This window comes from Somniosus microcephalus, chromosome 9 (assembly GCF_052327205.1).
Source record: "Somniosus microcephalus isolate GS21.2 chromosome 9, FLI_Smic_1.0, whole genome shotgun sequence".
Taxonomy (NCBI): Eukaryota; Metazoa; Chordata; class Chondrichthyes; order Squaliformes; family Somniosidae; genus Somniosus; species Somniosus microcephalus.
The window spans coordinates 91,315,859-91,332,751 of NC_140995.1; the positions used below are offsets into that span (position 1 = coordinate 91,315,859).

A 16,893-nucleotide genomic window follows, 5' to 3' on the forward strand; every position below is an offset into this window, starting at 1 on the left:
CCAACCAATCACAAAGGGGGATTCCCATTATGCTTATTGGGGATTCCATTTACGTCCGGAATCCCCATAAGCATATTAGGAATGACACAAACCCTTTCACACACAAATATTTATTAAAAATAAATTACATGTTTAAAATTAATAAAAATACAATTTAATTAAACATTTAAATCAAAAATTATATTTTTTGAAAAATAGATGTAAACATTTTTAAAGAGGCCAAAGATAACCTAAACTAATTTTAAAGATTTTTTGAATGTTTAAATGATTAAATAAAATTATTCTTATTTATTTAAACCCTTATGCTGGTAAAAGAAGGCCCCAGGCCTGCTTTTACCAGGCGTAGGGGTTTTGTGGGCATTTGCTGGGCAGCAGTTGGGCAAATAGCCCAAGTCTCCACCAGCAAATCTCCCTTTCCTGTGCATGGGGTGATCTGTCAAGCTGAAACTTGACCGATCACAAGTTCCGGATTTTCACGTATGCGCAGTGCACGCAGAAACCCGGAACTTGCAGGGCACTTACAGCGCACGCGGTCATAGGCCCCGTAAAATCCAGGCCATTAACATTTGCACTCTTGAAGTTATGAGAGTTGCTGTCCTGAGAAATGGAAATACATCGTACTTTTCAGGGGTGGGCAGGGAAAAGAGATGTGTGCTTTGGGAACACGACTGTTGGCATGTGCTTAACCAAAGCTGACGCTGGGTGCTTAAGATGCAATCCATTCCCTGTTCATGCTGCCCTCTCGCTAGCTCCTCTCCTTTCTTCCCCCCACCCCTCCCGAAAAAAAAATCAGTTTCCTGCCCCCTCATTCTCATCTCCTTCAAAATAGGAAGCCTATTCTGATGAATGATCTTTGCATTTGATCTTATTCCAGAATAACAATCTCGCCATCTTCCCATTGTAGCATTAGCTGTTTCATAAATGAGTCCTGTATTCTGTGCTGAACCACTCTTCCTAGCAAACTGTTGATCAGTGTCTATATAAAAGAAATACTTCCTGATGCCTGTCCTAGATTTTCCTTTTACAACCCTGAACCTGTGCTCTCTGGTCCTTCTGCACTGAAGGTATTGTTTGGGTTTACATTCTCAATCCTATCAAGTATCTTGTGCACATCTGTAAGATAACTCTTGGGGCATCTCTCTTTGAAAGCTGAAGAGCCATATCTTATCAAGTCATTCTTCTTTGATATTGCAAATCAGCCTTGTTCTCCCATTTTGAATTAAAATAAATTGATCTGAAAATTATTATTGCAACATGAGAAATAGCCACTAGTCCCATATGTTCACTCTAATTTGAAGCTTTCAAAAGTGTATATTTTCCATAGAATTAAGGGAAAAAATGTATGCTATGCTCACTTATAAAGCTTTAACTCTTAATAAAATAGTAATTTTTTAACTGTGCAGCTTTCACCCCAAAATTTCACCAGATTCTTGATTATATACTGTATCACAGGTGATACGCATTTTATAAAGCTTAAATGATCTTGGTTCCTATACTACCTGTAATACTGATTTATAGCGGGATCTAAATTTGCTGGGAATTGTCTCAATATTGGCCTGTAAGGAAGAAATGCCCAGGTTGAGTATTCTTTGTTTAGTTCAGTACATCCTGGAGTGGTTTCATTTATTGCAATGGGTCTGCAATCTTGGACTAGACTCAGTCAGTGTCTAATGCAGTCCTTTACTAACACTGTTGCCCCTTCTATCCCATTGTATCCCTCCTGAGTATTTTGTAACCAGGAAAATTTAGCTTACAGTACTGCCCTAGTCTAAATCATGTTTCTGGTAACGCTGTTAATTTGTATTTCCCAAAACAATTTGTGGTTCCAACTCACCAGTTTTATTCACAATATTTTGTGCTTCTCTCTGTTTGGCAATCATATTCATTTCCCTGCTTCCTCCTTTTGATCTGTTTTTCTCTTTTATCTTTCCTATATTCCTTGTCCCCATTTTGCTCTCCTTTCTGCTTCCTCATCTAATAGTTTAAACGTTCCCCCCAGCACTAGTTAAACTTCCACAAAGGACATAGGTCTCAGCCTTGTTCAGGTGAACCCCATCCATCCTGTTAGGGCCACTCCACCCCCAGAATGTATCTATGTTTCAGGAATCTGAACACTTTCCTCCTACGCCATCTTCCAGCTGCATATTTAATTCCCTTATTTACTATTCCTAATGTAATTAGCAAATGGCATCAGGAGTAATCGTGAGGGTACCACCCTGGAAGTTCTGCTCTTTAATCCATCTCCTAATTACTGAAACTCCCTTTGCAGGACCCACATTCTATCACTGAAAGTTAACATGCAGGTACAGCAAGCAATTAGGAAAGCAAATGGTATGTTGGCCTTTATTACAAGAGGATTTGAGTATAAAAGATGTCTTACTGCAATTTTATATAGGGGCCTGGTAAGACCACACCTGGAGTATTGTGTACAGTTTTGGTCTCCTTACCTAAGGAAGGACATACTTGCCATAGAGGGAGTGCAACGAAGGTTCACCAGACTAATTCCTGGGATGGGGGAATTGTCCTTTGAGGAGAGATTGAGTAGACTAGGCCAATATTCCCTAGAGTTTAGAAGAATGAGAGGTGATCTCATTGAAACATACAAAATTCTTACAGGGCTTGACAGGGTAGATGCAGGGAGGATGTTTTCTCTGGCTGGGAAGTCTAGAACCAGAGGTCACAGTCTCAGAATAAGGCCATTTAGGACTGAGATGAGGAGACATTTCTTCACTCAGAGGGTGGTGAATCTTTGAAATTCTCCACCCCAGAGGACAGAGATCGATAGATTTTTGGATATTAAGGGATATGGGGATAGTGCAGGAAAGTGGAGTTGAGGTAGAAGATCAGCCATGATGATCTTATTGAATGGTGGAGCAGGCTCGAAGGGCCAAATGGCCTACTCTTGCTCTGACTTCTTATGTTCTAATGTAATTGGTTCCAACATTTCTTCAAAATCTTTTGCATTCGGAGCTCTCCATTGCAACTGCAGAAGTACTTGTCTATTTCCTGACTCTGGATTCCCCAATAACTACAACATTTCTGCATTTCAGACTTTGATCTTTGGTAACTGCTTATTCCACGATGCTATGGATTTGCTCATGGTTTCTCTCCTCCGAGTGGTTGCCCTTGTAATAGGATGAATACCTGTTTGTCAATTCAACACTCTCAGGACATCCCTGCACTACCTCCTGTCTCCTGTTCCTATACTGATGGATGATCACACTCCTGTTTCTCACTAACTCAGTTGCCTGTAGTGTGACCTCCCGGAATGTGCATACCAAGGACCTTTCTGTCTCCTGAATGTGACAAGTGCTGCCACCTGCTCCTCAAGGTTGGAAACCTTGAATTCAAGTACAAGCAGTCATTAACATTTGCTTCACATGTGGTTCTTCAGGACCTCCCACATGGTAAAGCACATCATGGGCTTCATCTGATTCTGCCATACTAAACTAAACTCGTTTCTCTTTAATAGTTTAATTGAATGAAACAAACAAAATTAGTATAATTTTAGGTCAGTTTCACTTCTGGGCTCAACTCTTTTTAAGGTTGAAATCCTGCTGAGGCTAAATTTCACAATCTTAGCCTTTCATCCTCCATTGCCCCCTCTCAGTTTGATAGTAAGCTCTTGCTAGTCAGCTCAAATTTGCATTGCCTTCACTTACTGTGGTAAACCACTGTCATACCTGTCTGTGTCTGTATGTGTATTCCACTAGGTACAGGTCTGGACATGCCTCGGCTGACTCCTCCCACTATTCCAGGTATATAAGTGACTACCTCCCAGTCCCTTAGTATTCTGGACGGGTCGACCACTCGAGACAAGACCTTCGTTCTTTAGTTAATAAAAGCCTGATTGTTACTCGCTCAACTTCAGTCTTTTGAGTAATTGATGGCGCATCAATTTTATTAACTAAATTTTTTATAATGGAGAAGATCCTCACACCAGCATGCCTGGACCTGGACAGTCGGGAAGCAGACGCTTCCACCAAGTTTGCTCACTGGCTCACGTGCTTCGAGACATTCCTGACTGCCTCCACTGCGGTCGAAACGGATGCGGACAAACTGTCTGTCCTGTTCTCCAAGGTGAACCACCGAGTGTACTCAGTCATCCGGGATGCGACCTCGTACACAGCCGCCCTCCAGCTCCTCAAGACCCAGTACACGCGCCCTGTGAACGAAGTATACGCTAGGCACCTTCTGGGGAGTCGCAAGCAACAACCTGGGGAATCGACTGAGGAATACCTCCAAGCACTGTCCGTGCTTGGCCGGGCCTGTGGGTGTAAGGCGGTAACGCCCACTAAGTACACGGAGGAACTGATCCGGGATGCCTTCGTAGCGGGCCACAGGTCCAACTACACCAGACAGCGACTGCTGGAGCAGAGTGACCTCACCCTCGACAAAGCCTCCGACATCGCACTAACGCTGGACGCAGCCTTCCGGGGCATGGATGCCTACTCCTCTGCACCGTGGACGCCGCGGGGAACGACAACCTGGGACACGGTAGGACAGCCCCATAGCACCGTGCCACCCCAGCCACAGCCCAACAACGGCCCAACTACCGCAGCAGTGTCCCAAAGCCAGACAGCAGTATCCCAAGGCCAGAAATGCTACTTCTGTGGCCAGGCCAAACACCCCAGAGCGCGCTGCCCGGCGAAGAATGCAACCTGCTCGGGCTGCGGGAAAAAGGGACACTACGCCAGCGTCTGCAAGGCCAAAGCCACCCCGAACGCCAGCAGCGCCGCGTGTGGGCCGTGCGAGCCGCCATCTTGGGCCTCCCCAGCCATGTGCGAACCACCGCAGCAGCAGCCATCTTGGACGACTCCAGCCACATGGGAATCATGGGCGCCGCCATCTTGGACACCAGCCGGGACGCAGCAGACCGCCAACCCCCCCCCCATCTGATACTCGCAGCGACACACCGACCCCTACGCTGGCCTCTGTGACGCTGGACCAAACGAGACCGCACCAGCTAGCTCGGTCCAAAATGGACGTTAAGGTAAACGGCCATGCAATAAACTGCCTTTTTGACTCCGGGAGCACAGAGAGCTTCATCCACCCCGACACGGTGCGGCGTTGCTCTCTCCCAGTCCTGCCTGCGCACCAGCGGATTTCTATGGCCTCCGAGTCCCAGTCAGCGGACATTGGCGGCTACTGCATGGTGACACTAGTAGTAGACGGGACTGTGTTCAATAATTTTAAACTCCTGGTCCTGCCCGACCTCTGCGCTGCCGTTCTACTGGGGTTGGATTTCCAGTGCCACCTCAAAAGCGTTACAATGGCGTACGGTGGCCCCCTCCCCCCACTCACAGTCCGCAGCCAGCAGCCTCCAAATTGCCCGCCGCGCACTAGATGCAACCTCTCCACACTCAGAGTCCCACCCCCCCCACTGTTTGCTAACCTCACCCCCGACTGTAAGCCCATCGCCACAAAGAGCAGGCGATACAGTGCCGGGGACAGGGTTTTCATCAAAACCGAAGTGGAACGGCTCCTGAAGGAGGGGATTATTGAGGGCAGCTCCAGCCCCTGGCGAGCCCAGGTTGTGGTCGTTAAGACCGGCGAGAAACAACGCCTGGTCATCGACTACAGCCAAACAATAAACCGCTACACCCTGCTGGACGCCTACCCACTCCCCCGCATAGCTGACATGGTCAACCAGATCGCGCAGTACCGCGTCTTTTCGACCATTGACCTGAAATCAGCGTACCACCAGCTCCCCATCAGCCCTGAAGACCGCCAGTATACTGCTTTTGAGGCAAACGGCCGCCTCTATCACTTCCTTAGGGTTCCCTTCGGCGTTACCAACGGGGTCTCCGTCTTCCAAAGGGAGATGGACCGGATGGTCGATCAAAACGAGCTGCAGGCCACTTTCCCTTACCTAGATAATGTGACCATCTGCGGCCATGACTTGCAGGACCATGACGCAAACCTCGAGAAATTCCTCCGCACCGCCCAACTCCTGAACCTGACATATAACAAGGAGAAGTGCCACCTGCGCCAGCGCGCAGATCGATAGGCTGAGGGCCCTCCACAATGACCTCTGCCACCCGGGGGTCACCAGGTTCTTCCACTTCATCAAGGCCCGCAACCTGCCTTACTCCATTGAGGAGGTCAGGACCATGACCAAGAACTGCCAAGTCTGCGCTGAGTGCAAACCGCACTTTTATAGACCAGACAGAGCCCACCTGATAAAAGCCACTCGCCCTTTCGAACGCCTGAGCGTCGATTTTAAAGGGCCTCTCCCCTCCTCCGACCGCAATGTGTACTTCCTCAACATCATTGACGAGTACTCCCGGTTCCCGTTCGCTATCCCCTGCCCGGACATGACCAGTGCCACGGTCATTAAATGTCTGAACAGCCTCTTCACCCTGTTCGGTTTCCCCAGCTATATCCATAGCGACCGGGGCTCATCGTTTATGAGCGACGAACTCCGCCAGTACCTGCTCGCTAGGGGTATAGCCACAAGCAGGACCACCAGTTACAACCCCCGGGGGAACGGACAGGTGGAAAGAGAGAATGCAACTGTTTGGAAGGCTGCCCTGCTAGCCTTAAAGTCTAGGGGCCTTCCGACCTCCCGCTGGCAGGAGGTGCTCCCCGATGCGCTCCACTCGATTCGGTCACTTCTCTGCACTGCCACCAATGCCACCCCTCACGAGAAAATGTTTGTCTTCCCAAGGAAGTCCACATCGGGGACATCGTTACCGCCATGGCTGACGTCCCCAGGGCCGGTACTACTGAGAAGACACGTGAGGGCCAATAAAACGGACCCCCTGGTCGAGAGGGTCGACCTCCTCCACGCCAACCCCCAGTACGCTTACATTGCGTACCCGGACGGGCGGGAGGACACAGTCTCCATACGAGACCTCGCACCCTCGGGGACCGCTGTAACCCACTACCCATTACCACCCCCCCCCACGACCCGATATCCAACCCCAGCAGCCGGCTCGCCTTGGACCGTCACCCATGAGGACTACACTCCAGGGCCCCAGCCTACACGGGACGCGACGCCGGAAGCTCCACCACCCCTGCCGTCGCCACGTCGATCACAGCGGCAGACAAGACCTCCGGAGAGACTCCAATACACGAACTTTTAAATACACTTCACCCCGCCGGACTCATTTTTAAACAAGGGGTGAATGTGGTAAACCACTGTCATACCTGTCTGTGTCTGTATGTGTATTCCACTAGGTACAGGTCTGGACATGCCTCGGCTGACTCCTCCCACTATTCCAGGTATATAAGTGACTACCTCCCAGTCCCTTAGTATTCTGGACGGGTCGACCACTCGAGACAAGACCTTCGTTCTTTAGTTAATAAAAGCCTGATTGTTACTCGCTCAACTTCAGTCTTTTGAGTAATTGATGGCGCATCACTTACACAATAACCCAACTGCCACATGAAAAAATCAGCTAATCGCAAGGATGGCCAGTCATCCATGCCCACTTTGGGCATGAGATCTTTTCCTCCCTTAACCTTTTCTGCCTTTCACCCCCTCTGCCTTAGAAGAGGAGCTGGAGACCTGCAGCCAGGTGGTCTCCATCAGTACCACTATTTAGGTAGCTATTAGTTTCCTAGGAGTGGTTCAGGATGACAGGCCATCTTCGCCTCCTGAGTCAAAGGACTTGGTCTCAACTCCGCAGCATCCCATGAAGGCCTGGCTGAGTTCAAGAGCTCATTGCGGTGAATAATGAATGTTGGCCTGCATATCCATTCTTTCTTAGGCAGTCCCTCGGAACCAAGGATGAGCTCGCAGGTGACTGATTAGTCCAATGCGGGACCTACAGTCTCTGTCACAGGTGGGGCAGACGGTGGTTGAAGGGGCGGGTGGGTGGGGTGCTTGGGTTGACGTGCGCTCTTCGCGCTGCCTGTGCTTGGCTTCCGCTTGCTCCCGGCGAAGAGACTCGGTGTTCAGCGCCTTCCCGGATGCTTCTCCTCCACTTTGTGAGGTCTTGGGCCAGGGATTCCCAGGTGTCGGTGGGGATGTTACACTTTTTCAAGGAGGCTTTGAGGGTGTCCTTGAAGCGTTTCCTCTGCCCACCTGGGGCTCTCTTGCCGTGCCAGAGCTCCGAGTAGAGCGCTTGTTTTGGGAGTCTCATATCGGGCATGCGGACAATGTGACCCGTCCATCGGAGCTGATTGAGCGTGGTCAGAGCTTCGATGCTGGGGATGTTGGCCTGAGCAAGAACACTGACGTTGGTGCGCCTATCCTGCCAATGGATTTGCAGGATCTTGCGGAGGCAGCGTTGGTGGTACCTCTCCAGTGCTTTGAGGTGCCTGCTGTACATGGTCCATGTCTCTGAGGCATACAGCAGGGCAGGTATCGCTGCTGCCCTGTAGACCATGAGCTTAGTGCCGGGTTTGAGGTCCTGGTCTTCAAACACTCTCTTCCTCAGGCGAGCGAAGGCTGCACTGGCACACTGAAGGCGGCGTTGGACTTCGTCGTCAACGTCTGCCCTTGTTGACAGTAGGCTCCCGAGGTATGGAAAGTGGTCCACGTAGGCCTTGTCGTAGATTTTGATAATTGGGGGCAGCACTGTGTGGCGGGGGCAGGTTGGTAGAGGACTTTTGTCTTACGGATGTTTAGTGTAAGGCCCATGCTCTCGTACACTTCGGTGAAGGTGTTTACGATGGTTTGAAGTTCGACCTCCGAGTGAGCGCAGACGCAAGCATCGTCTGCATACTGTAATTCGATGACAGAGGATGGGACGACCTTGGATCTGGATTGGAAGCGACGGAGGTTGAACAGTTTCCAGTTTGTTCTGTAAATTAGCTCCACTCCAGTGGGGAGCTTACTGAGGGTGAGATGGAGCATTGCAGCAAGGAAGATTGAGAAGAGCGTTGGTGCGATGACACAGCCTTGCTTGACCCCGGTTCGTACGTGAATTGGGTCTGTGGTGGAACCGTTGGTCAGGATCACGGCTTGCATGTCGTCGTGAAGCAGGCGGAGGATAGTGACAAACTTTTGAGGGCAGCCGAATTTGAGGAGGACACTCCATAATCCCTCACGGTTGACAGTGTCGAAGGCCTTTGTGAGATCAAAGAAGGCAATGTGCAGTGGTTGGTGCTGTTCCCAGCATTTCTCTTGTAATTGACGTGCGGTGAAGATCATGTCCATTGTGCCCCTTAGTGGGCGGAATCCGCATTGCGGCTCTGGGAGGAGCTCTTCGGCCACTGGGAGAAGGCGATTGAGGAGGATTCTTGCGTTGACTTTCCCTGTGGCAGATAGCCGGGAAACTCCTCTGTAATTACCGCAATCGGACTTGTCACCTTTCCTGCATAGAACGTAAGAACATAAGAAATAGGAGCTGGAGTAGGCCATTTGGCCCTTCGAGCTTGCTCCGCCATTTAACAAGATCATGGCTGATCTACCTCAACTCCACCTTCCTACACTATCCCCATATCCTTTAATTCCCCAAAATTTATCGACCTCTGTCTTGAATATACTCAACGATTGAGCATTCACAGCGCTCTGGGGTAGAGAATTCCAAAGATTCACAATCCTTTGAGTGAAGAAATTTCTCCTCATCTCAGTCCTAAATGGCCAACCCCTCATTCTGAGACTGTGAACTCCTGTTCTAGATTCCCCAGCCAGGGAAAACATTTTCCCAGCATTAACCCTGACAAACCCCTTAAGAATTTTATTTGTTTCAATTAGACCGCCCCTCATTCTTCTAAACTCTAGGGAATATAGGCCTAGTCTACTCGATCTCTCCTCATAGGACAATCCCCTCATCCCAGGAATCATTCTAGTGAACCTTCGTTGCACTCCCTCTAAGGCAAGTATGTCTTTCCTTGGGTAAGGAGACCAAAACTGTACACAGTACTCGGGTGTGGCCTCACCAATGCTCTGTATAATTGTAGTAAGACTTATTTACTCTTATACTCTAATCCCTTTGTAACAAAAGCTAACATACCATTTGATTTCCTAATTGCTTGCTGTACCTGCATGTTAACTATCTGTGATACATGTACAAGGACACCCAGGTCCCTCTGAATGCAAATATTTCCCAGTGTATCTCCATTAAAAAATATTCTGCTTCTTTGTTTTTCCTACCAAAGTGGGTAACTTCACACTTCCCCACGTTGTATTTCATTTGCCATGTTCTTGCCCACTTAGTCAACTAGTCTATATCTCTCTACAGCCTCTTTGCGTCCTCCTTGCAGCTTACTTTCCCACCTAACTTTGTATCATCAGCAAACTTGGATATGTTACACTCAGTCCCTTCATCTAAGTCATTAATATAGAATGTAAGTAGCTGAGGCCCAAGCACTGATCCTTGCGGTACCCCATTAGTTACAGCCTGCCACCCCGAAAAAGTCCCGTTTATTCCTACTCTCTTTTCTGTCCGTTAACCAACAACAACTTATATTTATATTGCGTCTTTAACGTAATAAAAGTCCCAAGGCGCTTCACAGGAGTATTTAAAAAACAAGAATATTGGACACTGAGCCACATAAGGAGAAATTAGGGCAGGTGACCAAAAGCTTGGTCAAAGAGGTAGGTTTTAAGCAGCATCTTAAAGGAGGAAAGAGAAGTAGCGTGGCAGAGAGGTTTAGGCAGGGAATTCCAGAGTTTAGGACCTAGGCAACAGAAGACACTGCCACCAATGGTTGAGCGATTATAATCGGGTGCTCAAGAGGGCAGAATTAGAGGAGTGCAGATATCTCGGGGGAGGGGGGCAGTGGCGGTTGTGGGACTGATGAAGATTACAGAGATAGGGAGGGGCGAGGCTATGGAGGGATTTGAAAACAAGGATGGGAACTTTGAAATCGAGGCGTTGCTTAACTGGGAGCCAATGTAGGTCAGCGAGCGCAGGGGTTGATGGGTGAACGGGACTTGGTGCAAGTTAGGACATGGGCAGCCGAGTTTTGGATCACTTCAAGTCAATCCCTGGAGTCCTAATTTTGTGTAATAACCTCTTGTATGGCACCTTATCGAATGCTTTTTGAAAATCCAAATACACTGCATCACAGCACTCTGGCTCATCAGATTGTAGAGTTGACGAGAGCAGTCATCAAGCAAGTTTTGCTTGGGATTGTGGGTCAACATACAAAAAAAGGAAATCATTCACTGTACTAAGGTTGGAATTTCTCATTTAATATGAAGGTGCAATAGTGTTATGTAATATATATTTGTGTGTTTGAAAAGGATTTCCTCTTGATTTTCTGAAAATTTCAGTTTAAAAGAAAATTCCCTAAATAAAATTTTAATTAAAAAGCCTTGTGATTTGCCTCCTGACGCCCGAAAATTAATCCGATCACAGTTTTACTGTGCTATTTTAATTAACGAATAACCCCCCCCCCCCCCCCCCTCCACTCCACCACCATTGTCCTTCTGATACCATGCCTCTGTACTTTTTGAAACTTTCTTCCTAAAGTACTTCACTGTTCTACATCTCTCCTCCTTCAGTAGCTTTAGGAAAACTTGCATCTTCAACCATGCCTTCTGAACTTTGCTACTTCTTGCTTGGTGTTATCTCCTGTAAAGTTCCCATGGGATGTTTTGCTGCATAAAGGCAATGTATAACTAAAAGTTGTAGTAAATATTTTGACATTTCAATTTTGTGGAATACTGGCAGCCTTTTGAATTCAAATAGAGCAAAAATTGCTAGGGATTTAGTAAATCTTTGTTACTCCATAATGTAAGTATGGAATGTGAAAAGACAATTTGGAGCATCAGAATGCTCCTTCCATAAATGTGTACTACTTACTTTATTATGGATTCAGCTTCCTCCGATTAACTCCGAGGGAAAGTTCTGCATATCTACTTCTTAATTCCCCAAATTAATCGAGCTAGAATTCCAGAATATTGTCTTTTCCCCCATCTCCTCTTTCAATCGGGAAAGAAAAAAAAATTGTTGGAGTAATAAAGGGTTACACTCAAAATGCTAGCCTCTCTTTCACTTTCAAAGCCGCTGGCTGTACATTTCCAGAATCTTCTGGTTTTATTTCAGATTTCTAGAATTTGTGTACTTGCTGTCTTTAGTGGACCTGGTCTCCATGAATATTGTTCACACTTCACCCATCTCCAGCATCGCACTGTACAGAAAATAATGTGCTAATTGATCATCTCTGCCATTTTCAAATGGAACTAAAGCTGACAAATCCCCTAGACCCAATGGCCTACATCCTTAGGGTTATAAAAGAGGTGGCTGCAGAGTTAGTGGATGCATCGGTTGTGATCTTCCAAAATTCCCTAGATTCTAGAAGTCCCAGCGGATTGTAAGGTAACAAATGTAACGCTTCTATTCAAGAAAGGAGGGAGAGAGAAAACAGGGAACTACAGACCAGTCAGTCGGTCGTCGAGGAAAATGCTGGAATACATTATTAAGGAAGTGGTAACAAGGCACTGAGAAAATCATTATGATTAGGCTGAATCAGCATGGTTTTATGAAAGGGAAATCGTGTTTAACAAATTTATTAGAGTTTTTCGAGGCTGTAACTAGCAGGGTAGATAAAAGGGGAACCAGTGGATGTAGTATATTTGGATTTCCAAAGGCATTTGATAAGGTGCTGCATAAAAGAATGCTACACAAAGTAAGGGCTCATGGGGTTGGGGGGTAATATATTAGCATGGCTAGAGGTTGGTTAACGGACAGAAAACAGAGTATGGATAAACCGGCCATTTTCTGGTTGGCAGGCTGTAACTAGTGGGGTGCTGCAGGGATCAGTGCTTGGGCCTCAGCTATTTACAGTCTATATTAATGACTTGGATGAAGGGACCAAGTGTAATGTATCCAAGTTTGCTTATGATACAAAGCTAGGTGGGAAAGTAAGCTGTGAGGAGGACACAAAGAGCCTGTAAAGGGATATAGACAGGTTAAGTGAGTAAACAATGTGGCAGATGGAGTATAATGTGGGGAAATAAGAATAGGAAAATAGAATATTTTTTAAATGGTGAGAAACTATTAAATGTTGGTGTTCAGAGAAATGTAGGTGTCCTACTACAGGAAACACAGAGTTAGCATGTAGGTACAGCAAGCAATTAGGAGGGCAAATGGCACATTGGCCTTTATTGCAAAGGGGTTGGAATACAAGAGTAAGGAAATCTTGCTACAGTTGTGCAGGGCTTTGGTGAGACCACACCTGGAGTACTGTGCACAATTTTGGTCTCTTTATCTGAGTAAGATTATTCTTGCCTTAGAGGCGGTGTGACAAAAGTTCACTAGATTGATCCCTGGGATGAGAGGGTTGACCTTTTGAGGAGAGATTGAGTAAATTGGGCCTTTACTCTCTGGCATTTAGAAGAATGGGAGGTGATCTCATTGAAACATAAGATTCTGAAGGAGATTGACACGGTAGATGCGGAGAGGTCATTTCCCCTGACCGGAGAGTCTAGAACTAGGGGGCATAGTCTCAGTATAAGGTAGGCCATTTAAGACTGAGATGAGGAGGAATTTCTTCACTCAGGTTTGTGAATCTTAGGAACTTTCTACCTCAAAGGGCTGTGGATGCTGAGTCATTGAGTATTTTCAAGGCTGAGATGGATAGATTTTTGGACTCTAATGGAATTAAGGATATGAGGATCGGGCGGGAAAGTGAAGTTGAGGTCGAAGATCAGCAATGATCTTATTGATTGGCGGAGCAGGCTCGAGGGGCTGTATGGCCTACTCCTACTAATTCTTATGTAATCTAATTTCCACCCAGGATATACATCCAGATCCATTTTGTTCCACATTTTTGCCACTCTAAGAAGAAAAATCTCTTTCATCTTCTTCTGTACTCAAAATTCAACTAAAGTAGTCTGCTTGCACCATTATCTGTCCCTCTCAGGATCAAGAGCTACATCAATCTTTTATTATAATTGCAAAATACTGCGGATGCTGGAAATCTGAAATAACAACAGAAAATGCTGGAAATACTCAGCAGGCCAGGCAGCATCCGTGGAGAGAGAAACAGAGTTAACGTTTCAGGTCTGGGACCCTTCATCAGAACTGGAAAAAGCTGGAGATGTAACAGATATTAAGCAGGTGCAGAGACAGGGGTGGGGGGGGGAGCGGTTAGGAGGGGAGGAAGAAATAGAAAGAACATCCTGTACTTTTGTAAGAGGCAGGAAAGATAAAATGTTGCAAATGGGAATGGCAAAAATCATACTGCATGATTCTTGCAATTTAATATACTGTATTTGCTGCTCACGATGCGGTCTCCTCTACATTGGGGAGACCAAACGCAGATTGGGCGACCGCTTTGCGGAACACCTCCGTTCAGTCTGTACGGGTGACCCTGAGCTTCCGGTCGCCTGTCACTTTAATTCACCGCTTCACTCCCACTCTGACCTCTCTGTCCTCGGGCTATTGCATTGTTCCAATGAAGCTCAACGTAAGCTCGAGGAACAGCACCTCATCTTTCGATTGGGCACTTTGCAGCCTGCCGGACTCAACATTGAGTTCAACAATTTCAGATAATTATCCCTGCCCCCATTTTTCATGCTGTATGATTTTTGCCATTCCCATTTGCAACATTTTATCTTTCCTGCCTCTTACAAAAGTACAGGATGCTCTTTCTATTTCTTCCTCCCCTCCTAACCCTGCCCCCCCCCCCCCCCCCGTCTCTGCACCTGCTTAATATCTGTTACATCTCCAGCTTTTTCCAGTTCTGATGAATGGTCCCAGACCTGAAACGTTAACTCTGTTTCTCTCTCCACGGATGCTGCCTGACCTGCTGAGTATTTCCAGCATTTTCTGTTGTTATTTCAATCTTTTATTAGCTGTGTTAGTTTCTTTAGATAGAAATCTATGAACTAATTCATTTTCATTGTTTTGTTCCCAGCAACTATAAACACAAAATTTTACCTAATGCTTAAATTTATTCTATTACCCAGACCACACTGTGTCACAGCCCATCATGGTTCAGAGAAGAACTGGCCAAGGTTTTCATGGAAACAATGAAGTCAGCTCTGTTCTGTCTCCCCGTTCTGAAAGTGGTGGCCTAGGAGTAAGCATGGTGGAGTATGTTTTAAGATCTTCACCTGGGGATAAACTGGATACTCGTTTTAGAAAAGGACCATTTGTAAGTAACTAGCCTGCAATTAATTTGGTTTATATGAATTTATGCATATTGTGAAAGACTAATTTAAGTGTTCTAATTGTCAACCTTCAGTATATTCATTTCTGACCTGTAGTTTTGAATAGTTTTTCTTCACTTTTGAGATAAAGCATGCATTTTGCATGACATTTGGGGAAGTAAACTTCCGTGAATTGTTAATATGCCAAATTTTATATGTAGATATCCGAAGTGCACCGGAGACTGTGCTTTATAGGATTGTGAATATGGAAGCAAATGTGCAAGTGCTTGAAGTTATGGTGGTGCTTTATCCCTCCTCATCCTCTTTGACCTCTGCAGTATTCGACATGATTGACAGTGTCATGCTCCTCCTTCCTTTTTCTTTTCTCATCCAGTTCAGTAGAGTTGCACTTGATGATTCCATTGCTACTTATCCAAAGCTTCTCTTCCCCTCACCTGCATCATCATTGCTAGAGTCCCTCACCGATCTATTCTCTGCCTTTTCATCCACATGCTGCTCTTCGGCAATACCCTTTCCAGACCCGGGATCAATTTCCACATGTACGCCAATGGCACCCAGCTCTACCTCTCCAGCACCTCCCTCGATTGCTTTTTTGCTATTCGACTGCTTGTCCAGCATCTTGTCTTAGATGAGTCATTATTTCTTCCAGTTCAACTTTCGCAAAACTGAAGCCATCGTCTTCAGTCCCCGTCACAAACCTTCCTCCCTAGCCACTCATTCCAGCACTCCCTATCGCCATGTTCACAGCCTGAACTCGTCTGTTTGCAACTTTGTAGTCCTGTTTGACCCCGAACTGAGTTTCAGACCTCATATCCTTTCCATCACAAACATCACTTAGTTCCACTTCTACAGCATTCCGTGCCTCAGCCCCTCCACTGCTGAAACTCGGATACAAGCCCTTCTCGCCTCCAGACTTGAGTACACTTATGATTTTCTTGCAAACTTCGCGCCCTCCAACCTCTTATAAATGTGTCAAATTTTTGCTGTGTGTATCCTGTCCTGCACTGAGGCCTCCTTGCCAATCATCCCTGTTTTTGCTGATTTCCATTGGCTCCATGTGTCCCAGTGCCTTAAATTTAATTTAAAATCCTTGCCCTCATCTTTAAATCCTTTCATGGCCATGTCCAACCATATCTCCACAACCTCCTCCAACCCTACATTCCCTGCCCCCCCCCTCCGAACACTGCATCACTGAGTCTGACATTTTGTGCATCTCCGTTACCTAAACCCCACTACTGGTGGCAAAGCCTCGTTACATTACACCCTGTCTTGAAGCGAATCTTACTAATATTCATTAAAACTGTTCAAGAATTATGATTTTTACTTTTTCCTGCTTGTTTGCTTAAATAATGAATGCTGATGATGTTGGAAATGTTGATAGTGTAACTATAGCCTGAATTCATAAGTAGAGCCCAGTCTGACACCAGAACGGTGGATTGAGACTCCCAAAAGAAGAATGTCTGCTTTCCTCCGCAATCAGGTTGGGCTATAACACTAGATATCTACTACACAAGTTTAGCATCAACTTCCATCTCTGGATGTTACATAGAAATAACAACACAGAAATAGACCATTTGTCCCAACCAGTCCATGCGGCTGTTTATCCTCCATATACGCAGTTGTCCTAATCCCCTGTGCCTGCTCTGTTCCCATATATCTTCATTCTGCTTTCCTTCAACCACCTATCTAACCTATTCTTAAATGTTGACTTGGTCTCTGCCTCAATCACTAACAGTGCATTCCACAGCCTCGTAACCTTCTGTGTAAAAAAAACATTTCTCTGTTGGTTGCTATCTATTCCATCATTTCAAAAACCTCTATCAAATTACCCCTTAATCTCCTGTTCTAAAGGAAACGGCACCAATTTTTCAAAT

The 16,893-nt window shown here is 46.3% G+C and overlaps 1 protein-coding gene across 11 annotated transcripts in view; it reads left to right on the forward strand.

The window, feature by feature from the left end:
- Nucleotides 1–16,893, forward strand: part of LOC147112521 (pumilio homolog 2) — a 126,391-nt gene that overhangs the window by 42,131 nt on the left and 67,367 nt on the right. For all 11 annotated transcript variants that reach the window (XM_085996848.1, XM_085996838.1, XM_085996842.1 and 8 more), the window contains one exon: nt 14,816–15,003. In XM_085996848.1, coding sequence (XP_085852974.1) covers nt 14,816–15,003 — 188 coding nt within the window. The remainder of the gene's footprint in view (nt 1–14,815; nt 15,004–16,893) is intronic.